The 27,599-nt window shown below is 32.5% G+C and overlaps 3 protein-coding genes across 5 annotated transcripts in view; 1 reads left to right on the forward strand and 2 right to left on the reverse strand.

Annotated features, from left to right (window-relative positions):
• Nucleotides 1-1,572: 1,572 nt before the first annotated feature.
• Nucleotides 1,573-7,346, forward strand: LOC108770217 (uncharacterized). 3 transcript variants are annotated; one of them, XM_018521688.1, is made up of 7 exons: nucleotides 1,573-2,070; nucleotides 2,841-3,088; nucleotides 4,079-4,401; nucleotides 4,800-5,043; nucleotides 5,403-5,683; nucleotides 6,424-6,706; nucleotides 6,857-7,346. In XM_018521688.1, exons 1-6 carry the CDS (start codon nucleotides 1,947-1,949, stop codon nucleotides 6,659-6,661), a joined length of 1,458 nt encoding a protein of 485 aa, XP_018377190.1. In that variant the 5' UTR covers nucleotides 1,573-1,946; the 3' UTR covers nucleotides 6,662-6,706; nucleotides 6,857-7,346. The 3 variants fall into 3 exon arrangements, with proteins under 3 accessions (XP_018377190.1, XP_018377191.1, XP_018377189.1); XM_018521689.1 differs by having other exon boundaries at nucleotides 6,424-6,700; nucleotides 6,851-7,346; XM_018521687.1 differs by having other exon boundaries at nucleotides 6,424-7,346.
• Nucleotides 7,347-8,598: 1,252 nt separating this feature from the next.
• On the reverse strand, nucleotides 8,599-10,805 carry LOC108770218 (protein lethal(2)essential for life). The gene is made up of 2 exons (XM_018521690.1): nucleotides 10,647-10,805; nucleotides 8,599-9,859 (listed from the first exon to the last, which is right to left on the reverse strand). Exon 2 carries the CDS (start codon nucleotides 9,851-9,853, stop codon nucleotides 9,326-9,328), a length of 528 nt encoding a protein of 175 aa, XP_018377192.1. The 5' UTR covers nucleotides 9,854-9,859; nucleotides 10,647-10,805; the 3' UTR covers nucleotides 8,599-9,325.
• Nucleotides 10,806-12,061: 1,256 nt separating this feature from the next.
• The window catches only part of D2hgdh (D-2-hydroxyglutaric acid dehydrogenase), a 16,671-nt gene continuing 1,133 nt past the window's right edge, over nucleotides 12,062-27,599 (reverse strand). The window contains exons 2-8 of the mRNA XM_018521702.1: nucleotides 15,454-15,748; nucleotides 14,634-14,830; nucleotides 14,151-14,345; nucleotides 13,569-13,737; nucleotides 13,131-13,429; nucleotides 12,457-12,625; nucleotides 12,062-12,370 (exon numbers count right to left, since the gene is read on the reverse strand). Of these exons, the coding sequence (XP_018377204.1) occupies nucleotides 12,105-12,370; nucleotides 12,457-12,625; nucleotides 13,131-13,429; nucleotides 13,569-13,737; nucleotides 14,151-14,345; nucleotides 14,634-14,830; nucleotides 15,454-15,718 (1,560 nt within the window). The 5' untranslated portion in view covers nucleotides 15,719-15,748 and the 3' untranslated portion in view covers nucleotides 12,062-12,104. The remainder of the gene's footprint in view (nucleotides 12,371-12,456; nucleotides 12,626-13,130; nucleotides 13,430-13,568; nucleotides 13,738-14,150; nucleotides 14,346-14,633; nucleotides 14,831-15,453; nucleotides 15,749-27,599) is intronic.

Consider the following 27,599-nt stretch of genomic DNA (forward strand, 5'->3'; position numbering starts at 1 on the left):
TGCTCGGCTCAAATTGGCATTTTACATATTGTATGATTTATGCACCAATATATATTTTAATCCGTATATCCGAAATTTATCGTATAGTATTTCCCATATATTCTTTCGCCAAAAAGCAAATAGTTAATACTAATTTAACAATATCTATAATACCAAATATGTATAATTTAAACTAATGGCAACAGATCTTGCGAATTAGTTGCACAGTATGCGTTTCAGCTGCTACGACGCAACAGAAATTCATTTACCATCCGGAACAATGCTATTAAGGTTGGAACGCAAACCGGATACGAAAGCTGTTCATTTTGAGGTTCAATTGAGCTTGAAAATAACGTAAACCCCTCTTTTTGTATTGTTTTTTTTAAGCGACTAAATAACAATATGATTTCTTTATGTGTGAAATTAACTAAAATTATAAAATATTAAAAATATATTTTGAATTATTTTTAATGAATTTGTTAATTTTTAATTTTAACAATTTTACATTTTTCTCATAAATAATGGATACATATTTTGGTAATAAAATTGGATAATTTTCATATTTTTATATGAATATTGATTATATTGATTATAACTAGGAATTTATATAATAATATATTTACATATTTATTTCTTTACTGTATCAGTGAATTGTATCGAATTTGCGTAATAAAATAGTCAAGCTACTATAGACCAGGATTTGGTGTTATTTAATTCACAGATTAAGTATTACTTGACTGTGAGAAATCTCTCTTTCATTAAAAAAAAACAAAAATTGTTTATAAAATATACAATCTATTTTGAATATAATATTCTGGAGACACATTATTTTAATATAGGATTTTAGGGACACATTATTTTTTTACATAGGAAAAAAATATTACAGCTTATTGCTAGAATAAAGTACATGTTTAAATTCCGACGCTAGGTGTTCCCAAAAGTGGGGATAATCCAAAGAACAAGTCTGTTGCAGAATAGAAATCTTAAATATTCCATGTCTACTGCATCTGGAAAATTCATCATAGGGGCTACCCATATCGCATCACAATACAACCTGTGCAACGTAAGTTGATGTTAAAGAGATGAAAAAAAAACAGGTTTGTTTACTTCAAAATAAAAAACTGAGTAAAAAACCTAATTTTATTACGAAAAAAATGATTTTTTATCAAAATTCTGAAAAAAGATATAAACGTCTTTTCGAAACGGATCTAATAAGAAATATATCCTTGACCACCGTCACTTAATCATTGTATTACATTTTAATTATTTACAGCTATATCTTTATACAGAAATCTTTTGAATATATGCAAAAACTGAATTCTAGTACATTAATGTAGTATATTTCCCCGAATGAAAAACTTTTAGGGTCAAAATAAAAAACTGATTTTTACTGGGTTTTTCATTCAAGGTTTCTAGTTTTTTCGAATATAACTCTATCTCTATTAAAACGAGATTTCAGAATCGGACGAGTATAATATATAGCAAGGGAGAAAGAGACGGATAAAAAGAAGAGGCGTGGAGATAAAGCTATTGACCCTTGCTCTCGCAATGACCTGTCAGAGATATCGTTCCACTAAATTCACTGACGTGCCTTCTCAGTCAGTCGAACGCATGCACGCCTTCGGAGTTGGTTAGGAGTTACATTGCACGTTCTCGTCCACTGATAAGCATTTTGCACCCTTGGCAGATACAAAGAAGAACTGGTAGTTGAAGGGCGAAGCTTGTGACCGCAAGCTGATCGTAAAATTGATTGTGTTAATATACTAATCCGTTGACAAAATTCAGAAGTGAATGGTGGTGAGGGGTTTCCAATAAAGAAGTTACGACGGGAAACGATCGAAGGGGATCCCGACAAATTTATGATACGATTACGCGTTAATATTTTTTATGATAGCTTTTTTGTAGCAACATCGGTAGGACCAAGTGTTAAATGATATATTAGTGTGTTTTTAAGAGGAAGTTAAAGGATGAACATGAGTTCCAAGACGCGATTAGAAATGCGAGTCTACGCGGTGGTTTTTTTGATAGTGTGCTGCTTCCTGTGTTCCCCCTGTGCAAGCGAGGAGCTAAAAGCGAAGAATGCTTCAATAGGTATGACATTTCGTTGATAGACATGATATTTATAATTATTTAAATATATAAATTGTTTAAATATATATAATATAATTGAATTAAACAGACATGGGAGACTATAATTTTCCCAACCATTTTCTATTGAACTTTTATATAATAAATGATACTTCGTAAATAATTTCAATGCAATTTAATAAAGTTGTATATTATATAGACAAACAACGTAATATTTCTAATTACTTTTTTACTCATTTTTGATTTTTTTAAATTATTTAAACATTACTCAGTATATCAAACTGAAAATTATGCGAGTAAGAAACTATGTATAATGATTTAATTTCCTCGTTGATTGTGATTTAAAAATAAATTAACTGAAAAAAATGAACTTTAAAAAACTAGTTTTTACTATACAAGCTTTAAAAAATAATTGACGTACTTCAGGCTGTTTGTTGCATAATAATTGACTATGATACGCTATTTGCTACGTTATTTTTCATGTAAATAATTTACTCTTCTTGCGCAATGTATAGTTCAAGGGGCAGTTATGATATAGATCGTTGTAAAATAAAGTTATTTCATTTGTAAGTCTCAATGATTAATTTTTGCGCAAATTCTCAATAATTAATTGGACCAGCTTACATCTAACAATAAATAAAAATTTTTGGACGTCAATTTCGTATAACTCAAAAACATGTCTCATGAAATTGGCTTTATAATACTATTTTTTTATATTTATTTACTTAATGTTGATTTAACTTATTAATTTAACAAGGTATAACTTATTCTAGACAAGAAAACGGCAGCTCAGATAGCCGCAGGCGAGCAGCGACTAGGGGATCAAATTCGCGCTATCCTCAAACATTATCAGCAAGACGATCCGGTCGGGTTACCGGGCGCGCCGATACCGGATCCAATGCCAGTGCCAGATATGAAGCATTCCTTCTCCATAAATACGATAAATCTCAAAAAAATTAACGTTTATGGGCTGTCCAAGTTCCGTATCGAACATATAGAATCGGAACTAGCACGTATGCAGGTAAATTAGAACAAAACGTCAGCTGGAAAGATAGAAAAAACCAAGAAAATATTAGAAACTGAAATTGATGCAACAATACTTCCTTTCCGCTCTTGATTAGATTCTAAAATGTATATATACATTTATGTGCATATAGTGACACGTGTAGAAGATAGTTCGCCGTGCTGCTACTGTTAATAGTTACTATAGTATTAGTAATAGTTATTAATACAATATTATGGACAGTTATTAACACAGTTATATGAATAATTTAAAAATAATAAATGTTGATTAATATAATAATGGTTTATAATTATAAATGTCTATGTGAGTCAATACTTATATATTGATAATGAAGATTACAATATCGTAGATCAATCGATTTCTTTATAAAAATAATAATGCAAAATAGAAACTCTATTGTTAAATTTTAATTAATATAATATTTATTTAAAATTTTCTCAACTAATCTTTCTTATGGTTAAAATTCTTTTAATAAAGAAATCGAATATTTAATATGTGAGTATATGTACGTTTGTATGTGTGTGTGTGTGTGTGTGTGTGTTTTACGTAGAAAGTAAGATGCGCATCATATTTTAAGCAGACGTAGTAGAAATATGATAACGATACTACGACTGTATAGTGATGGAAATAAGACGTAAAATATGTTCTTCTAATAAAATATTTTTTATTAATTTATCTGAAAAATTTTTAAATTCTCAAGGAACGTGTCTTAAAACATAATTTATATTACATATTCTGTATACAAAATATCTTTTGGATTATATATGTGTATATATTTTACATATTTTATTTTTTACATCTTTCTTTTGAAATAATCAAATTTTTGTTTTTTTTATTTATATTTACAATTTTTTTATATCACACATAGAGATGTATATTTATACTATATGATTAAATTTATCTTATATGTATGCGCTTGTGATGTTTATTTTTCCAACTTTATTGTTTTTACTAGAAATGTAAAATAAAAATAATTATCTTTTCGAGGTGTCCGTCGCAGTAAGGATTGACATTCTTGATATTCGTGGATTATACACAATGACATCGTGGATTTCAAGGTCCGAAGGGGACTTTACGGTGAAGCTTACCGGCGTAATAGTCGAAGGTATCGCCAGGCTGGAAGTGAGCACCGATGGCAAATTGCAAGCTCAGGATATCGACATGGATTTGACTTTTGATAAAATTGACCTGGACTTTAAGAATCTAGGATTCCTCGGTTCGGTGTTTCAAGGAGTCATCAATTCCGTCGGGAGCTTCATCTTTGACGGCATCAAACCATTCATACTGAAAGAAGTTAATACAAACATAAGGTGCAATTCTTTAAAAAATGTTTCTTATCCCTTTAAACCGAAAACTATTTAAACAGATAAACAAAAAAAAGATGAAATGAATAAATCAATAGAAAGTAAAATAACAAGGAAAAAAGTATTGTATATATGAAGAATTAAAATAATAATCAATTCTTTAAAATGATAATCGAAACTAATGCCGACTTTAATTTAGATTTTTTTATGACATTGTTTTTTTTTAATATCAATATCTATGCAGCTGTATAATTTAAATTACATATTTTTTTATAAAGTTTCATGTATTTTAACAATAATAAATAAATTTTCTCTTTATTCTTTTTAAAAAGAGAGAGAATTTATAATTTTTCGGCTTGTGTGTATGTTTATATTTTTTCTCAACAATATATGATATATTTCAGGGGCGAAGTGAATAAGCAAATATCACAATTACCGCAATACTTTCCGAATTCGATTTCACCCTTCGATATGGCGATCGCAGAAGCTCGGAAGCAGGTTTCTCAGATGGGCTATGATCCATACCAGCTAAAGGGTTATACTCAAAGCGTTGGTATATTCACCATGACCTCGTCACATACCTGGATCACCGGTCTAGCCAGTTTCTATCGCATGGGAAATATAACCATCACCATGGAGAACGGAACTGTAAGTATAATTTTTTTAAGAGATCTAATTAACTAGCATATTAACATATCTTCAATCGAAGAGTTCTAAGTGGATCTAAAAATTGCTGCAATAGCCATACGAAAAGTATCTATTTCGAAAAGATATAACATTTAGATAGATGAGTTATAATTTAATTTAAAATAGATAAACGTCTACGAAATTGCTAAACGCAAAGCAACTGCATCGGCCATAATTGCGACCATCGTTGCGTAAACATTACATAAGGTACCACGTTTGTAAATCGTTACAGTGTGCGGTTTTTGGATTTTGCACGTGCGTAGGTGACGCTTATCGCAGATTTAATTTGTACTTACATACATATACGACACCTTATATAGATATACGCGCTTCTGGATGTCGGCACCCAGGAACTTGAGGGTAAGACGCACTGGGAGGTGAGCGTGATCGGCGGCTTCCTGTCGCGTGCCGGCACCGTGTCCTTCACCGTCAAATTCTTTCGGGTTCAAGTGAAGCTGGCTCAGCCGTTGGACACGCGAAAACGCGCTACATTAGAAGAACTGGAGCTCGAGTTGGGCAACATCCAAGCGAGATTCCACGGCGCCAGAACACTCGATTATCTCGTGGAAGCGAGCGTTAATATACTACCGAACCTTTTAAGGTAAACCATACGTAATAGCCCCGGCCTTGTAAAATATGCGTCTCGCATCGATTTCAAGGCGACGTCCGTAATCGGCAATTTTCTGACACGGATCTAATCACAATGAGCATTAGGAAACGTGTCTAACGCAATGAACAAAATTCTAATATCCTTGATAATCTCGGAAAATTGTTAACGAACGTTTCGTTTAAATTCTCTATATATACGTCTCGAAATATTTGATTTGGTGTTAAATAATCTTACTTGCGTTTCTTAGCTTCCCCAAAATTCTTTCAAGGTCATATGTTACAATTAGAATGATTTAGGATTTAGGGAATTAATGTTAATTTAGGCTCAACTTATACTCTTTATCTTTTTCTTAAAAAAATAGAAAAAGATGAAGAATAACTTGAATCGAAATTAAATTTAAATTAATCTACATTGGTGGAAAACGGGCTAAGAACCGGTTTCATCATCTCTGATTAACTTGATCAGTCGATTATTCCATTAAAATTAACCAATCGTATTGTCGTTAAGCAAAATTGACCAATCACGATTAATATTTAATTAATTGATTGAACTAATCAGAGATAGTAAAACTGATCCTGTCTATATATTTTTAGATTCTTTTATTAAACACTCAAATATCCGATATTTAACTGTATGGAAAATACGATTCTGTGTGACACATTTTGTTTTTTCTCTTTTAAATTTTCTTTATTTAAGTTGCTAACTGTGCCTTTTTATTCTTACTTTTATAGATATCAAATCATGGACGCGATCGAAGGACCGTTAAAGAGACGTATACAAGAGGAGTTGGAGAAGGTAGACATGGAAAAATTGATTGATGAGAAAATTCCGGTGATCGAGGAACAGGCTAGATGGATGCAGGGTTTAGCACCCGCAGAGGAAACAATCTTGGAAGAGCCGCTGCCACCGAACAGTCAAGATGATCAAACGCCATTCTCTGAGAGCGAGGAAGAACGAGGACCGTCGTAAGAAAGGCATTCATAGATCACAATCGAACGTTATTCAAACGTTTAACTCAGGCCTGTCCAATTTGAGCTCCGGAGCCAAAACGCAAAGCCATCGACTAAAAAAAATTCAATGTAGGTAAAATTTCGAGAACTGTAAAGTGCTGATACGCATCCAAGTGACACTTTATCAAGCTCAAATTGGATAGGCCTGGTTTAACTCCATTCTAGAGGGCCAATAATTCGAGACAAACTCCTTTATATAATGTAAACACATATTGTACATTATGCGTGATATATGCGCATGTATTTTAATGTATAATATGTGTACATATACATGTGCATTCTGATTTTTTAAACATCCTGTATCACGCGACGGAATTCTACTTACAATTTATAAATGCAATTCTGTCGTGAATGTCGAATTGTCTAATAGCAGCTTTGCAACATGAAAAAAGTGAAAAATGTATGCACGACTTCGTGACATATTTGGCACAGATGCGTAATTTATGCTCGATGGATAATTCAATAACGATTTGGCTAAATTGAGAAAATATTTATTGCGACTTATTTTTTTTATGCGCATAAATTTTTGCGTGCCATGAATGGTATTGTTAGAATTTAAATACTTAACAGCATAAATGCGTTTTTAAGAAAAAAATATTGCTTTTAAATCAAACTTATGTATATTATATAGGCCGCGGTCCGATACACGCTCACAACGCTTAAAAATCATTTCATCCTTGTTGTTTGTCAAATGTTAAACGAAGACAAACAATGCTCATGAGCGTTGGCAGCATGATTCGGACCACGGCCTTATACGTATATTAGAAAATAAATATTTGTCAAATTTACAACTGTAGTATGCAGATTAAATAATATAATTGCAAATTTATTAAAATTATATGAAATTACACATTCAAAAATGATTGTTTAAGTAAAATATTGAAATTAAATTTTTGTTAAAAAAGGAACGTTACTAGTATTATTAGAAACACATAATTATAACTAAAGCAAATTAATAATTTATAAGAGCTATATACAAATTTAATGGCAATTATTATAATTTAATGGCAATTATTCAATGATAATAATGATAGCAAAATACAAAATTAAATTAATATTAAACCTTTATTAAAGAAAATATTATTAGCAAAATATTATATTTAGCTTAATACAAAGCGAATAAAATTACAAATGACTATGCGAAAAGTATATCGCAAGAATAAAATCGTTTTAATGTGAAATATATATTTATTATTATTATTATATATGCGTTTAATTGAACACAATTGCAATCGTCTAACTAATACGAATATAAAGTGCATTACATAATATCTCGTTTATAATTCTAGCTTCTTGACTTTGACGCGAGTAATTATAATACCCAGTGATTTACCTATATCATTCATACATATTTTATGCAACTCACATTCCTTGCCAAAAAGAAGTGTTACGTAAACAACCTATAAGTACAAACTCTAAATCGAATTGTCAAGCTAACGATAACACGAATAAATTAAGTGAATGATTACGTAAGAGCGACAAGCTGTACAGAACATACGCAATAGCAGTTGTTACATTTTAATAGCGAGTCACGGCGGCATGAACCGTTCGAAACTAATCGCCGAGACGAACCCGAATGATGTAATGTCTACAGTCTAACAGCGTCGTAAAGCTTCATAATATGCTGCGTTGTCCGCATTCGTGTCTTTTAAAGCTATGAGAAAATAATTAATACAATGCAACTGTACATGCATGTTTTTATACAATTTTCTAATTATGGCTCATTACGCTACGTATTAAAGTCATCCAAACTCGCGAAGAATGAGTCACGGTCGTAATTATCGAATCGATCTATTAATTTCCGCTCTCGGAACGTCTTATATCCAATCGAGTGTGAATGTCTATTTTGAATATAATAGAATACAAATCTAACTCTGCAGTCTTTTTTTACCTATCTTAAACTGTGGCGTAAGTAACGATCGTGACTCGTCCCTTGCTGATATACAGACCGCAATGCTAATACATTTATATATACATATATGCGTGTATATATACATATAGGGTGTCCTGAAATTTATAAATCGATTAAAATATCATAGTGAAAAACTTTTCAAAAAATTAAACGCTGAAATGCGTGCTTACTAATGTTACAACACGATTTATGGACAGCTGGTGGGCGACGTAATTTGTAGTTGGCTATATTTGAATCCTTATATCTCAAAAACTACTGTTTCAAATAAAAATGTACATATAACTTTTTTTACTTAATTTTTCGATATCTGTCTTGCTGCAGTATTTTGATTCGCAAATTTCGGGACGCCCTGTATACAAAAGTAAAAATATCAGCAAGTGTTTGTAATCGTACTGATCGATTGTGTACATATAATAATAGACGATTTGCGAGGAAGCCGAACAACGCGAACCGGTCTGAAACTCGTTGCAAAGATATCTAAAAATTCAAACATTCAAGACTAAAACGATTCATTTTTTTCTCACCAAGGTTTGATTGTCCGTTTCTTGGTAGATCAAATGCTATTACAGACAATGGTATACATCTCTGCAAACTATAATTGATTTTGAGGATGATCATGGTTCTAAAAAAATTATTCGGACATTTCGTTTTGGCGATTAATCTCTCAATCATTGGATTTTCGCGTTATCCGGAAACACCTCGATCAGCGCATTACTTGGTCTTGATGGCCGGCCAATAGGTATGTCGTATAATTGGCACAAATCGTTCGCCTGGCGCTGGTAAAGCCCATTTCCATTTGGGTGCCGTAATGGTCAGAATACCATCGGAAGACAAGCTGGGCTTCACCTGGCCGATGTCGTAACCATGCGGCAACAAATAACGACGTATAAATTGTCGCGATACATAGCCGTGGCTATCCTTCCTCTCATGATGCTTGGCCTCAACGGTGATGTACTTGTTGTCGGTGCGAACGGTGACTTCCTCCGGCGTGAACTGCTGTACGTCCACCACTATCCGATACTTGTCCGCGTCGCGTTCGACTGTTGCCCATCCGCCCATCTCACGTTCTAGATTTTCAAATACGTCGCGCCATGGCCGGAACCTGTCGACGAGCGATGGCATTCGCCACAGATCGTTGTCGTGCAGACTCAGCCTCCGAAAGTGCTCCTCCATCTCACGGTGGTAGCGATCTATATCGTCCCACCAGTGGCGGAATACACTTCTCGATACCATTGCCATGATTTTCTGCAGGCAAATAGGAATTAACAGATCATTATTTACCTGATTTACTTTTGTCACATGTAATAAATTATCACTTTTATTATAGAACTAATTGGAGAGCTTTTTTATGAAAGATAAAACGTAATAATCGAATATAAATAAAATCTAAATGCGACGTAATGAATAATAAATATCTGTAGATATAGATGATGATAATAAGAGGAACATAAATAATTTTATTATATTTGATAAATAATTATAATATATTTAATAAGTGTACAAGTTGAAATTGTTGGAGAAGAGTATCTAAGTGTTTAAAGAAATTTTGACGAGTTTAAAATTTAGAAAGCAATGATTGAATACTAAAATTTATATATAAATATAATATATAGTAAATAGATTTAATAATAATATTAATAATTGTATTATATTTAATAAATTATTATAACATAACTGATAAATGTGTAAGCTAAAATTGTTAGAAGAGAATGAACATCTAATTCTTACTCAAAGTACTTATTTAAATAAGTACTTTAGTTAAAGTAATTATTTTTAAAAATTTTGATGAGCCTAAAATCTAGAAAACAATCTTAAACGATACAACTTGTGCTCAAAAGTCTTAACAAATGTATAAATTCTCTTTTAATCGTAGTTTAATCATTGTTTCATATATAAAAAGGCTTTACTATTATTTATTTATCATTATTTTAAATGTTAAAACAACAAAAAGTGCATAATAATTCAATTAATCTGCGTGACTATTAAGCAATCATTGACTGTGCGTGATTAGGAGGCAAGTCGTAATACGCACCTTGTCGACTTTGAAAAATCACTCGTTTCGTTCGTTAACACTCGATATTGGATGCTCGATTTGCGAAATTACTTGTCGAACTGCGCAATAAGAGATCTTTGCTGCGAGGCTCGCTTCCTCCAAGCATGAATTCCTCTTTGCGACTAACTGCGCAACAATTACCAGTGCACCGATTTATATTCAGTTTGCCGCTCTTTTCGAGACCGTTCGATCGCGCGGCGCGCGCACATGCGCACGATTATAGAAATCCCGCGCGATTTCTCGTTCTTTCTAGGATCGCTCAAATTGATAATAAATGATGTTATATCGTAACATTTAATAAAACTAAACAAATGTCTAAACTTAAATATCTTATTATATTTTTATGACTTATTAGAGAGAGTGAAAGAATCGAATGATTAATTTTTAATTATTTGATTTCTCATTATTTTGGTTTTACTCATTTTTTCCACATCTTAAAATTTGTGTTCCACACATACATATATATCACATATATACTACATTTTTAATAAAATTAAACCTTATTATCGAAAAGTCAGTCCTATTTGATTAGAGAAAGGAACAGAATTAAAAAACACATCAATTCCAAAAATAAAATCTTTATTAAAGGTTTATTTCAATTTATTTATGTCATTGTATCACCGTTTTTCCTAGATAAAATTTCATAGTATAAAATTTATTTAATATTAAGAGCATGACTATAGTATAAAATTTAATTAATATTAAGAGCATGACTAAATTAAATGCAGGCAAGTACGCATGCCCGGGAAAAAAAAAATGTACCATATATAATTACATGTAATTATATGTAATTATACAAAATTTTATATAAAAATTGACATATTTTATATACAATTATATATACTAAAATATATCCTATATATAACATTTTTTCCCGGGTGTGTATGTAATAAGAAATATTTTTGCATTTCTTTAACATTCAAATCTCTGTTGACTACAGTTCACTACAGTTGACTACAGTATAGTTATATGGTCCTTTTCAGCAAAAGACATAGTATAACATAACTGGAAAGCACTCACAATCTTTTCTTTACATACATCAGGTACATTTGTATATATTAAAAAAATATATATAATTACAAATATTTAAAATACTCTATATAAAGACATATGTTTTGGTATTTCTCGTAGCTATTACTAATTGTATCTATTTCGAGTGAGGCGTTAGTCACCGAAACGTTTTGTCTACTTTTATCGGTAGATGGATAATAGCCAAGAGAAGCATATAGAACTTTATACGTGAAGTCAGCATCCATGTAAGCCAAATACTATTATAATAGCATGCAATGATACCTCAACATTTTTTATAAACATTCATAAAGATAATCATTTAGATAATTGCTATTATGACTATACTTAATCTTTTATAGACTTTGTTCAAATGACACATAAAATATTTACACCATTTGTGTTTACAAATTATTTTTACAATAATCATCACTTCTCTACAATCGGTTTTAACACCTTATATGGATTCAGAATGCCATTCGGATCCATCATTTTCTTCAAATCATACATCATTTGAATCTCGGAAGAGCTTCGACTCAAATGAAGATATTTAGTTTTTTTGAAGCCAATGCCATGTTCGGCACTAATGCTACCCCGGCATTTTGACACGTATTCGAAAATAAACGGTTCCAATTGCGCGGCTACATCCTCGTAATACTCTGGTATGGAGACTTGTACATGGAGGTTTCCATCACCTAAAGATAAAAAAAAAGGAAATTATTTGCGGATATCAAACTTATTTCAAGATATTTGAATTCTTGTTATATTATAAAAATTATACCTAAATGACCATAACCACTAATCCTGATAATCCGAGGATCGCGTATTTGCTTGCGAAGCACCTCGATGACCTCATAAAAAGATGATAGAGGTAGCGAGATATCATACTTAAATACATAACCCTCTCGTAACACGCCTTCGCTAATTCTTTCTCGAAGTGCCCATATGGTCTGAAAGTTTAATTTTCAGGATATGAATTGTGATAAATAGATCCTAAAACTTTAAATATAGATTATTCTTTCAACAAGATCCAAATATGATACATGTAAATGTTCAATTACATTTCTAGGAATCAAGCATAGTATGAAGAATTTCTGTTTTTAAATGTTTATAGTAAATTTTTTACTTTAAGTTGTTACATCTTTGTTTCGTCTCTGTGTCCTTTTACGATATTTGTAATCCACTATGCTTGGATAATCAATTAGAAACAATCAAATATAAAGAAGCTCATCTTTAGGACAGTTAATTTGTAAACAGGTTAACAGTCATCATATTGTAAAAACATAGTAATACATAATATTACTATGTATACATAAAATTGTCTAAAATTATCTCATTACTTCTGATAATTTTATTAAGCATTTAGTTGTGTTTAATTTTTATTTGCGCGTGCACAAGTAAATGCTACGAGTATATCTACTATAGATCTATAGAAATAAATTTTCGATCACATACATCAAGCTTTTTTGATTCATTAGTCATTGTGCCATCTTCAATGATGTCATCATTGATAGCTTTTTCCACGAACGAGGATAACTTTTCTTCATCATGAATTAAATGGCTACCTGATGTTTCAATTATCATGTAAAACTCGTGACCATCCTCGCGGCTCGTTAACGGATTCTTCATACCAAGATTATTAATGGAAACATCGATAGATAATCGATCCATCATTTCACAGGAAGACAGAATTTCACCAAGATGACGTTTCGCTAAATAATATGTCTTTAACACCTTATCGAAACTCGCTAATCCTAAAATAAAATTTACATTTTAGTGAAGCAAAGTTTTGTAACAAGATGTGTGAGTATGTTTTGTAATTTAATTTATATATTAAAGCTAGTAAAATATATATTAACGTATTTTTGTATTTTATATACGATTAAAGCGTACCTAGAAATGCGACGTTTTTGGCCTTCGGCAACGGTGGACATTGAATAGCCGCTTTGGTTACAATGCCCAACGTTCCTTCTGATCCTATAAAGATATGTTTCAAATGATAACCAGTGTTGTTCTTCTTTAGCGTACTCAACGCGTCTACAATGTCGCCGTTAGCCTTCACCTGAATAAAAAAAGACTTAATTATTTATCTAATATTACTTTCAACAATATTAAATTACAATATGTAGAAAATTTCAATCGACAAAAAGGAAAATTTTAATTTATCTAAATTAAAAAAATTTAAATTGTTTTTCCCTAAATTTTCAATAATGGTTACAAAATTAATAATATAAAAATAAATAATTAAAAAAAATAGAAATAATTTTAATTTATAAAAATTTTAGGAAAATACAAGATAAAATATAAAAATAATCGATAGATATAATTATTTGTCTTTAATATTGTTACACATTTAAATTTTATATATGTATATAAAACATAATAACAATAATTACTATTTTATGAAGTAATAAAATTATTATTTTTAATTACATAATACATAATAAAATTTGTATTCAAATTTAAAAAACTTACTGCTTCGACTCCCAAGATATTTCCATGTAGATTGCCATATCGCAGAAGTCGCAATCCACCAGCATTTGTAGATACACACCCACCTATGAGACAACTTCCTTTAGCCCCAAGGTCCAAGGGCATCATTAGGTCAACTGATGATAAATGATTGTCCAGATCTTGTAAAACGCAACCTGCCTCGCATGTCAGTATACCTAACATGACAGTATAATACCCAGTGTTTTTAATATAATAGTACCACAAAAGGAAAGCTAATAATTGTTTATAATGCTTTTTGACTATTTGAGACTTCAAGGAATCTTACTGTAATATCATTCGCATCTATTATTTAAAAAAAAAAAAATATTTTCAGAGGACATATTATCATTAAGAAAAGAGAAAAGTGTTTAAATTCAATTCTTGTAATTCAAGGAGCGTACTGCAGATTAAACTTTAATCAAAGAATATATAAATTAAATTAAATCTTTTTAATCTTTATATATATATCAATTCATTCGTGTCCAAAATTTTATTCATGAGCTTCATGCAAATCACAATTTCATCAAATACTGGGTTGGAACCACCAACGAGACCAGTGTTTCCGCTCTGGGGACAAACTGCTAATTGTTGGTTGTTGCAATATTTTAGTATTGCGGATACTTCCTCAGTGGATGTCGGTTTTAAGACAAGCTTACTTGCACCTGCAATTATGTCAACTATATTATACATAATTTATACATATATATATATATATATAAATAAATGTAAAGAAATTTCAGAATTTTACTCTGAAAATTAAAATATATTTCTTCTATTTTACTATTGTAAAAATATGGCCGCACTGTCTAATCCCCATTTTTACATAAATTGAAAGAAGATATTTTAAACACACATGCCAAAAATAGCAACTATAGAAAATTTACCTTATATTAGAAAGAAGTAAATATGAATTCCTTAAATATTGAAATATTATATTTTTTTTATTCTCTACAAATTCTTACTTTATTACCTATTAAAAAAGATTATGTAATCCTATTCATTTAGTAATTAAGTATATACGATTACTGAAGATGTATATAAAATTTTAGTGTTAAATTTGTAAAGAGAATGTGTGAGAATTCTCAGATTATGCTAGTAAAACTATAAAATATATACATTTCAACTTTATTTATAGTAACATGTAATATTCATTATTTCCATCACAACAAAAATTCCTTTAAGATAAAAAAACTTTTTTTTGTGTTAGTATTTCCTAAAAATTTTTGTAATTAAAGATGTTTTTTTTTTATTTACCCTCTTATACGCTTATTCTTTACATACTTACCCCTAACGGTTTTCGCAAAATCGATATTGTAACTTTCGCATTCATCTGGATCCGTGATGAGACGACTGGAGCCAAGCAACGATTCGAAAAAGCGAACATCTGCATCCGTGACCGTAGCGTAGGGTCCGCGTTGAGTTTTGTACCTGATCGAAGTAAATTCAGGTTTCGCGGCGCCGGTCGAATAATAGCGACCAGCGATTTTCCCGGACCATCTTGTGATGGCCTTATTACATTGAAGCAGAATGCCCATTAGTGCATTTTGCATCTTGATTTTGTTCTCTACGATAAATTAATCCTGAAAAAGAACAAAAGATATACTAAATATTTATAATTTCATAATTATAATTCTTAGCTTATATTCTTTTCGCATAAAATCAATAAAAATAATGTATTACAATACAAAGAAAACAAAGATATTATTTTATTTATCAAAAAGATATTCCTTACTTCAAACAATTGATCGGTAAAAGAAAAGAAAAGAAAGAAAAATTTGTTACGTACTTTTATCATTGTACTTAAGTAATGCCATAAATCAGATTCATAATTTTAAAACGCTGTTTTTGTCGTAAACAAAAATTTGTCAAAGAAAAGCACATTTGTAAATAAACAGAATAGCGATCGACAATTACATAATTAAGTCACATGGCAATAATTCGAATTGAAATACACTTTTTTAAATAAATTTTGAAATACATAAAAGTTGCGAATTATAGCTGCTCATTGCACGTAAATCCATAAGTAACACTCGTGTTTCGATATATGTTTATATATTATAATATAAACTATAAATTTTCGATACTGTAATGTGTCAAAACACGGCCAATAAATCCCAAATTGTATATATATATATATATATAATTAAATCACTTTTCATATGTATTACATTATCTCTATGCATATTGTTATATAAGATACGTTCCGCATGAAATACAGGTACTGACAGTGAAAATATATAATTCGCCTGTCGCACTTTATAAATTTTCAGTATTGTCAGTCATTTCGGAATACACTTATATATATATTAGCATAATTTCGTAATTTCAGCTTATCGACACATAAATCATAATTTGCTATTGAAACTACCGCCATCTTCAGGTCATTTGTCAACTTCGACGAATCTCTGTTCGTATATATTATCGATATGGTAGTTTCGTATATATTACAAGAATAACGTAAGCCTTCATGATCGAATAGAAAAATATAAAAAAAATCATTTGCATTACAATCAATCTATTCTTTACAATTAAATTTTGTATTTTTTATCCATTTTGTTTTTCTTCTAATTATAAGTATCTTTCATCTTAAGAATAAAAAAGTGTAGAAATATATATAAGTACAACTACGATGAGATCTAAAAAGATGGGAGCTCAGAGTCTCGCATAACGCATAACATATAAGGAAATGAATCAAATCCTTCATTTCCTTCATTTCCTTCCTTTCCATGAAATAAAAAACTAATTAGTTGAATTTCTTGTGCTTTATGCATTATGCGTTATGCAATGGTCTGTGCTTTGACTTTAAGCTCATATCAGACTACAGCTTATCAATTCCCAATTGACGGTTCTATTTTAGCTAATCACAATGTAGCGAATCCGGACCTGCTGCATCATGTTTGATTGAAATAGGATTAGGCAACTATGAACCGTAAATGGTATCTCTGATTTACAAGCTAATATAATTTTACGGATCGTGATACCAATTTAGCTAAAACGCAATATTTATTTCCGCCATATTTGATCTAACACGAATCAATAAACGATCGATTGACAATTATTGAATAAAATTAAAATGTATTACGATAATACATCATAATTAAAAATAATTTGTAGTAATTTTTCTACCACATTGAATCACTATTTTATTAAATATGTTTTAATAGACAGATATCAGTTACAATTCATATCTTCAAAAAATGCTACTGCTAAAATATAATATTAGTTGGCATCTGTAATACAAATATATACAAAATTTTAATTATCTTTATTTTATATGCGAATCTTGTGACTAAACACAATATTTACGTATCTAGTGATATATGCACAATGTAATATTAGATGTATTTAATATTTAAAACTTTTTTCGAGTAACTTTAATTTCGAAAATGATCTCATCGTTTCGTGAAAGATGAAAATTCAGATGATTTAAGAAGATACACAAAAAACGTTTACCTAATATGTACTTTATGATCCATTGATTTACGGAGATAAACGCTGATAGGAATACCTAATGTTACACAAAGACAGATATTATGGGTGCGTTCTGACTTACGTATGAAACGAATCGTTCTATCCTTCTTTATTATTTGGTGAACAACAAAGACAAATGATGCATCATGCTTCTTGCGTAACTCGGAATACACTCTATCTCAAATTTTTTTTTTCAGTTTTCCACAAAACTAAAGTCCATGTATCTTCCGTATCTACAAATCTTAATCTGTTCGTATTTATACTTTAGCTTATCTCCCTGAGCTAATCTACCTTTTACGCCAATCAGCTAATCTATAACCTTTTCTAGTACATAAAATATTCAAATTTTTCGATTCTCCATTTTAAACTGTTCCATGATCACCTTCCGATAACCCATTGCATATGGTACAATATATGAATGTGTACGAAAGCGGATTACAAAACGATGTCTGTTGCAACAATGTCAGAAGGTTAACGCCGCTATCCATCTCAGCGTTTAAGCCCTAGACACAATGTTGAGGCAACAGCGACAAGAAAAGCGATAGGAATAGCATAGAAATAAGCGATATACAAGGCCTGTTCTTTTTGGATGTACTTTAGGACCAGTTTATCTTTTTTACCTTTTCTTTCCAGCAGAGGAAAGGAGAGGAAGAAAGATGAAATATGGTGCAAAAGTTCAGTCAAAAAGAACAGGCCTATAATTGTCGTCTCCCGTTGCACAATACCGCGAAATAAAAATGCCAACCAATCTTATCTCGTATATAGACCATAAATATATTCTTCTATCTGCTTCAAGATTATAGCACGAATAAACAGAATGAAAAATCTGAACGCTGATTGATAGGCTATAAGGCGATAGACACAGAATTCCAACCCGTCAGAAATTTATCGCTATTACCTTATTTTATATTCCTATGTGCATTGACATATGTTGGATTTCTCCGTTTCTATCGCTATCGCTAATGCTATCGCTATTTTTATCACTATCGCCGTTGCCTCGCATTGTGTTTAAGGCTTTAACGCCGCTATCCGTCTCAGCGTTTACAGTGATTAAGGCGTGGCTATCTTAGCGTGCCTATTTATAGCCGGATATGCGGTGCGCCTTTCACGCGCGCGATCGTGCAGAAAGTGCAATTCGTCGCATCCGTAATTGATACAAAACCGCGCGTATGTCCCGCGATCTACATAATGGCGCGTCAAAAAAACTGACATCGATTTTAATAAAGATCAAGGTTCTCACTTAACAGATCTGTTCGCGTTGCTCGCACTTTTTGCACTCGGCATCTTCGCTTTCTCTCTTTTCAAAGCCGAATATATATCTATCTCATTTTAAGTGCAAAAGTATTTGGGGATTTCATGCAACGCAAACAGACCTTATGCTACAAATACTTCGAAGCCTTTTTCGATTGGTCAATCAGCTTATGAAATTCTTTCTTCCGATTGGTCAATCCAATGTGTCGAAGCATTTGTAGCGTCAGAAGTGGACCGCGTCCTAATTATCGTTTGGAAAACCACGTGGTCCAATCAGATTTCTTCGCTGGACACTCGTCTCTCTCACGTATCTTCTACGTTATCGCGAAATCGCAAGCTCCCAGTTATGATACGTGGAATCTTTCCGATCTCGGGAAGAGTCATCCCATAACTTTTCTTGCAATTTTATAATTCTTTCCTTAACACCGACATTTATCAGCAACGTTTTTTATTGATTTAAAAATTCTGAGAATGTAAAATCGCTTGAAGTGACAGCGATAAATATACGAGATATTAAAGCAATCTTACGAATGTGTTAATCAATTTTATTTTTCGTATTTGGCGTCAAAATGCGACTCTGTTGGATTCCTTTCATCGGAAAGGCATTGTGAAAATATTTGAATAAAAAACTTTTTTTCTCAATGCAGATAAAAAAAATTCAACAATATAATTTTTAGGGATGCACCGGATATCCCGTATTATCCGTCACGTTTTTACTATCCAACCGGATAGTCGGATACCATTAGTATCAGGAAATATATCCGGTTGAAATTTGATATCATTAAATTGTTGAATTTTTCTTGTACAAATGCTTTAGAAACAAGTATACATATATTGATGATGCTATAATATCTTATACATTGTTGCAAAATTACAATCTTTTTCTCTATAGGCTTTTTTTTAGAAGACACTCGGAATCTAGTCAGATATCCGGAAAATGTCGGATATTCGATTCGAAGAAATTACCTTCTCGGATATCCGATGTTACATTCTGTCCGGATATTCGATATCTGGTAATTTTACGATCCGATGCATCCCTAATAATTTTCTTTTATCATATTTATATATCGTTTATTATTATTATTCTAACATTCTTTTATCATTATTATAATATTTTTTACATATAAATTTACTATTATATCTCACATTGAAACTAACAAAATAGATGAAAAGCATCTTTCCTGCGGAATCTCGATAAAATTGCTCAAATACATGCCTCTACGAATTCACCAATGATTACCAATTTTAAAACTTGCAAGCGCAGGCGACCTAACTTACAACATAATATCTTAATTCTTAATCTTACTGATAAAATAATAATCGTATCATGTTTCCTCTTCGCCTCGTAACGCTATTTTTATCATATAACCGTTACGCGATTATACGAACCGCGATTGCAAATTTAGCCTTTTATTTGCGACAATTTTATACGAGGTCAATGTCGCGACATTTCGCAAATTGGGATTTGGAACTCGAGTCGCTCCAATTTATTCGAATTAAATAATGATACAGAGTCAAATAATAAAAATTAACACAGCAGCTCCTCTTAAAATTAATTTGTTAAAAGTGCGCCTTTGAAAGAACTTTGCATCAGAAATATCATTTCGCTCTTTTATTTCATATATATATATGTATAATTCTACCTGTTCGTACAAACGATACGAGACTTTCTGTGCTCGCGCTATCGATAAATTTTAGATAATCGAGTAAAAAGAAGCGCGTCAAAGGTGCACGAATAAAACAGATTTCTCTGTGCGCAAAGAAAATCGAAGTAAAAGAACAAACGAGATATACGCTTTGTACATCACTATATACGTTTCTATCGTTTCCACATGCTCGCCCATTTGTATCAGATAGAGGTATCGTTAATTTCCACGTTATAATTGTATTGATGCAATTAGCAGTAATCCGTACGAGTGCTCTTCATCATGAACATTCTCTGCAACATTATTCGATATGTCAATCATACTCTTTTCATGGCGCACTCATTCAAGTATAATATACCCTACATATCGTGTGCGCAATTTGATGCAAATAAATGAGCACGCCACGCACGTTCGATCGCATCGCAATTTTTCAATTGATAGAATACATTTCCCGGACGTTTCGTAATTGCGTCCATAATTAATCGGTCTCGCGACAAAACGTCCTTCGCAACGATAACTCGCGATCTGTCCGTTAAACCGTTCAATCTCGGCTATCGCGTCCGCGAAAAACAGGTGAAGGAAGGGAATTATTAAGAGCTTAATTTTAGAGCGTGGTCGACAGGTGAAAAATAGAAGCGATGTGGATCAATGAAGCTTAATCCAGTCGCTGAAATCTCAAGTGTCCCAATCGATAAAACCAGTCGCACCGTCTGCAGTTAAGCGACATCAAGACGGGCGTAACTTGTCTTCATTTTTCAAGTTCGGGGCACAATGGTGAGGAACCGCCTCACTCGTCGATTCGTCGTTATAGACGCACAGCGGGAATCGTTAGGTAGGTATTATGATTAGGCTCTTTCAGAAGAAATAGCACAATGGAGCTACAGAAACGGATTACTACCGTAAAGATCTTTTCAAAAATGTGTATAAATAACAGAAAAAAATCTTACTTTCGGTCGAAGCGAATCTTGTGTGTGGTAATTAATATTATTCATTAATTAATAATTGCAAAATTTTTCCAAATACATTTTTCAGTTTTATAAACTGCATGCATGCCGATTTTGTTTGTTGGATTTGAAATGCAATCGCAAACTGGAGTTAGAATATTAATATCTCAAATTAGGTTAATTTCAATTTAATAATATTCAATAAGTATCTCGAAAACCTTACAAAAAATATTACCCCAGGTAAGGATTGAACATAGAACTGACTCTTTGATACAACATCTTTATATATATATATGTAGATCTACAAATATACATATATTGTATTTATATTTAGACAATAACAAATAAACTTTAAAAATTTGGTATGGATTTAACACCTATACGGTATCTACATTATTATTATAATTCTCATTGTGTTGGTGTTAATATTAACACTGCTACTGTTAGAGTAAATCAAATATTCCGATTTTTCGTTACAAAAGCATATGTACATATATAAATACTAATGTATTTATATATACCTGCTTATATCTTTTGTATTCCTCAAACAGTGAAACAAATTTATAAACAAGTTTTTGTTTCAAAGTAAAAGTCAACAAATAAATACAAGAAAATATCAATAATTAATTTTTAAATTATCAAATAGAAATATATCTGGAATAAATGAAGAGATTGTAAATTTTTTGCAAGTCGGACAAATACATTTAAATATGTTGTACATTGTAAAAAAGCATGTAAAATTATAGTAAACATAAACATTACATGATTTATAATAAAATTGAAATTTTTTCATTATAAATTGTGTAACTTTTACACTTGTTCACAAATTTTACGAATCTTTTTTATAGTGTGAAATATGAAAGGATCGATAATATATAATTCTTATGTTTTTCGCAAATAAGTGAAAAGTAACATTCGATCATAAGCATTCTTTTTCGTAAACTCATGGTGTTGAAAATTAAACTCGCTGAAATTATATACCGGTTTCGATCTTTGATGGTATACAGGGTGTCCCAGAATATATGGAAGCACGCGTGCAAGTATACTGAAAAAAAGTCTAGTTATAGCTACTAAATATTGAATGAAATAGAAACAATATCAAGAATCTTTATTTTAGACCGCATATGTGAGAACATAATCAATACTAGAAATCAAAAGGCCTATAATGGTCGAAGCTGGATCTTTTTAATGCTTCATATACTATATATGTACTTGTATATATACCATATTTGTAGTTTTTCTGCGCCAAATTGTTTATCCGAACTATAAACGCAGTTAAACTACTTTAATAATCGCGAATTAAATTGACAAGCAACTTTAATAATTTGATGCTCAATCAAGCATCATACTATAAAGATGTTAATATTAAGGATGCAAAATTACCGGATTGTAAAATTACCGGATACCGGATAGTAGGATATCATTAGTATCTGGAAATATATCCAGTTGAAAATTGATATCATTAAATTGTTGAATTTTTTTTATACAAATATTCTAGAAATAAGTATACATATATTCATGATGCTTTGATATCTTATACACTGTGTTGCAAAATTACAATCTTTTCTCTATAAGCTTTTATTATATCTTTAAAAATTGTTAATAAATTTATTGCGAAAAATAATGATATGGGCAAATTTCACAATTCTTCGACAATTGTCTTGAAATATTATGTCAAGTCGGATTGTTAACTCCTAATCGACTGCATGGGGGATAATAATGGCATCACTCGTACTAAATTGCAATGCGTGAATGGTGTACCACCGACTATTAAAAGAAGCTTGCAAATATGTTCTCTATATATATTCTATATTTGTATGCGGCTTTTTGTACGTGTATTGATACATGTATTTGCACCTGTATGTTGTCTTATGTAAATTTTTTGTATTTATATGTATATAGTCTTTTGTGTATATACATTTCTTTCTTAACACTCAGTTTATTAACGTCAAATTGATTTGAAATTAAAAACCAAAGGCCCCATGTAAGCTGTATTAATTCTCAATTTAATCATCACAATATATATAGCAGAAAACATAATGGCGTAACGACATCGTGCAATTATTAATCCTAAATGAAGAATTAACGATATTATTGTACAATACACGTAGTGTGCGCAGATAATGAAAGATAATTTTATTCGAGGTGAAGATGATTAGAAATCGAATGTCGCGATGAAGAGGGATAGGCCGGTGCCCTGGAGCGTCGTTCAGTCGTTGCCCCAGCCCCCAATGGATCCGTCATGGCATGGCACTCGCGCAGCAATTACGCTTCGCTCCCCCCCCGTCGCTGCAGTCGCTTCCATTTTCTCGACGTTAATTCGAGGACCGATCGGACGCAGACATCGGATATATTATAATCTACAGCGAATCTTTCGATGGGGAGCCCTCCTACTCCTGCCCCTTCCTCATCGTGCATCACCGAACGATACGCGGCGGTATATTACCGAGCAGGGGAAAAAGAGGTCAGGGGAAGAAAGAGAAGGGGCGGACGAGACGAGTGTGGGAAGGAGGAGATGGCGATGGCATGGCAGTGAAATGAGCCCGCGGTAGAGAGGGAAGCGCGATGGACATACGAAGAGAAGACAGACCGGTCCGGGGTGGGAAGGGAGAAAATACCGGGAGAGAGAGATCCGAGAGTAATAGGAAGGGAACCAATCGTCGCGACGACTTAAGCGCCGTGCGCGCGCGCGCGATATTCTATACGTGATATAGCGTGTGCGTGGACGAAGCAGCAGCGTTCACGTATGCATAGGTCGACCGTCGACGTCGGGATAGGAACACATGGACGCAAGCCCACTATAAGCGACACTATATATATATATATATGTACGTGTACGCGTACAAGCGTCGACACCGCACATAGCGTTCGCGCGACCAATTCACGGACATCGACCATGGCTATATCGAGAACCAGAGACGAATCGAGGGATAGAATGGGACGACCAGTGATGCGAACAAAAGCGCTAGAGCGAGAGAGAGAGAGATTGTCCCTTCCCTCACCCCGTAGCGGGAACAGGGTGGCACATGCGCGGCTACGAGACAACGTTACGCACGCCGACCGTACCCATAACCCGAGCCAAGCCAATTCCTCCGGTGGCAGCCCGAATCATTAACTTGTTTCCCTGGCAACCTCGTCGCGACCCACACCATTGGCTGTGCCGCTTCTCCCACCCGCGCGCCATCACGCTCTACGGTCGAACGGCAAACTACAGATGCCGAGATACGCTCTTTCCGTTTCAGCAACATAGCATAGACGCGGACTATAGAGGGATCTCCCCCCCTCCCCCCTCCCCTTTCCTTCACGCCAATCTCCTCCGATTCGACCCTCGTCGAGTGGCGTACGTACGTATGTGTGCGCGCGCGCGCGCGCGTCCGCCGTTCGACGCCAGGGACTTGGTTACTGGGATTGGTACAGCCAGGAACTCTTCCTACCCTACGCGCGATACGTCCTACCGTCGCACCTCGCGTCGAAATCCGAGACCGGTATTGGGGAATGAATGATAAATCCGCTGTACTTTGCATTAGCGTGAATCCACTCTTTTCGATTTCAGTTAGAAAATGCTGTGCCGAGATACAATCGCTGTCGCACATCTGAATCTGACATTGTAATCGAATAATTTTTAATAGGTAATTCTTTTAATTAATTAAACGTACAGGATTCGATTGCGTTTGATAGCGATTGTTAAAAATAAAACGTTCGTGTGCGTATGGCACGTGATAAATTTATTATTTCGTTGTGTGCAGAGATATACACGTGGGAGATGGAGTTTTAAGGGCCGAAAGTGCCGATCGCCGAAATAACGAGACACTTCGTGTCCTTGATCCATGTGAGGATGGACCCCCCCCCCCCCCCATGCCTTGGGCGGAGCAGGATGCATTATGCATGGCGGCATTGGAGGTCTCGGGCATCAAAATTGGAGCTTTCCTCGACACCGCGTCGCGCATCGGCATCAAGGACGCGCGAAATGTCCATTTTTTATTTCTGAAGTTTTGCTTACATATACGCTTGTTGCGTTAAAAAAAATAAATAGCAACAGACAATTGGAATGTGCTGATTGGATGGAAAATTTCCGTAAGGCACGACGAGCCAATTGCGTGCGGCTCGCGAGTCCCGAGTTTCGAGCCGGAAAGCATAAACTCGGGTCTCGGCTTAGAGACAGTTGCGCCAGGGCCGTATAGCGCCCGCACGGGGCCACCGATTTAAACTTCACACGACTCTTGTTACGTCACATTATATTTTATTATAAATAAGTGTATCCATATACAAATTATTTTGATGTAAGTGGATTTAAAACTACTACCATAATGATTATACATTTTATCAACTTGGAAGAAAATTAAACGAAAAAGTACGTATTTTACATACGTGTATATCGAGTATTGAAATTAAATATTGCAAACTGCAAGAAAACTATAATGTAACACGAAATCACATGCATGCATATATTGATTATTATTACAATAAATCAAGTTGTGAATTTATTTTATAGTTCGAATAAAATTTTATAAGAGAAAAAAGGGGAGGGAACAATATATATGTTAAGATAGAAAACCTATTTTATTTTATTCGCAGTACACATCTCTCTCTCTCCTGCACACAGTACATTTCGTTCTCAGGAAAAGGGGAGAAAAAGGTCACCTATTTCGAAGAATATAACGCATAGAATTAGTATAGGTATAATAAATTGACAACGAACAAATGACCTGTTCATCAAATTTGAAATCTTTCTAGACATTTTACATGTTTCTTCTGTCCAGATATAAATACACAGTAAGAAATTTCTTAAAAAGAGACAACTTGAGAGAAACTTAATGATTTGAGAAACTAAGGCTAATTCTACAATGTGCTTTTTGTTTTTTGTTTCTTGCTGTTTGTCTCTGTTTGTCTCTTGCCTTTTTGATCAAGAAGGCAAGAGACAAACAGCAAGAAACAGGAAACAAAACGTTGTAGAATTAGCCTAAGTCTTTATGTTTAAAATTCCGTATAGGTGTCTCATAATTTAAAAAATTTATAAGTACACCAATAATAAAATATACAAAATACAAAAATACGCAAATGTTTAACTATTAATTTTACGCTATTATAATCATGTACAATGTAAGTTAAATATTTTAATTATAATTATTTTTGTTTATGTAAACATAAGTATATAACAATGTTTGGATCAGTAATAATATTAAATATGATGTCTCGGATAAGTACCTAATGTTATATGCAATCACAAATGTATCTACATATGGGACAAAAAATTCACCTAGAAATCCTGTTCATGTAGTCGTTGTTACGTAAAGTTTCTACTTGATTAAAACTGTTAGTAATTGATTATAAGCTGTTTACGATATAATATGAATAATAACGATGTATTATCGATGAGAATTTTTTATTGCATTCTCATTTTTCACTACAATAAGAAATAAAAACTTAAGAGAGATTCGTTTAATAATAGGCTAGTCTCTTTGTATCAATTATATCGTTAGAAAATCTCAAATTCTATATGACATACATATAAAATTTATATGAAATACACGTAAAATGAATATATTTAATATAAATATAATATAAATTACTACATACAAAAGTTATAAAATTTAAATAAAACCATATAAATCATAGACAAAACATTCGATTGCAATTTTCAACTACGTGTTTTTAATTAAACTACAGAATAATCAATTAAAAATCAATATAATCAAACAATGTATTCGAACAAATTATTCATTATTATTAATAATGTACTAAACCTGTATTAGCATCATAATTAAAATTTTTAATTAAGTACAAAGAAAGAAAAAAAAAACATTAATAAGTAATTCTTGGTAAGAAGAAAAAAGAGGTCTGTTTTTTGTGGCTGAACTAGTGTACACTTTTAGAACTTAATGTGAGATAGATATATACGTTTGATATTTGTTTAAAGCGAGAAAGAGAGTTTTAGAACAGTCTAGTGCAGGAACAGAAAACAGACCACATGTGTAAAATGGAATACCAGGGCACTCGGAAAACTTTGTACGTTTCTGCCAATGCTATGCTGTGAAATGCGGCAGGGACTCTAGATCTGTATACGTGCAGGAACAAATGGTTCATGAATCTGTGTGCGTGCATACGATAGAACGGCTGGG

This window comes from Trachymyrmex cornetzi, unplaced genomic scaffold, assembly GCF_001594075.2.
Source record: "Trachymyrmex cornetzi isolate Tcor2-1 unplaced genomic scaffold, Tcor1.1 scaffold99, whole genome shotgun sequence".
In the NCBI taxonomy this organism is placed as follows: domain Eukaryota; kingdom Metazoa; phylum Arthropoda; class Insecta; order Hymenoptera; family Formicidae; genus Trachymyrmex; species Trachymyrmex cornetzi.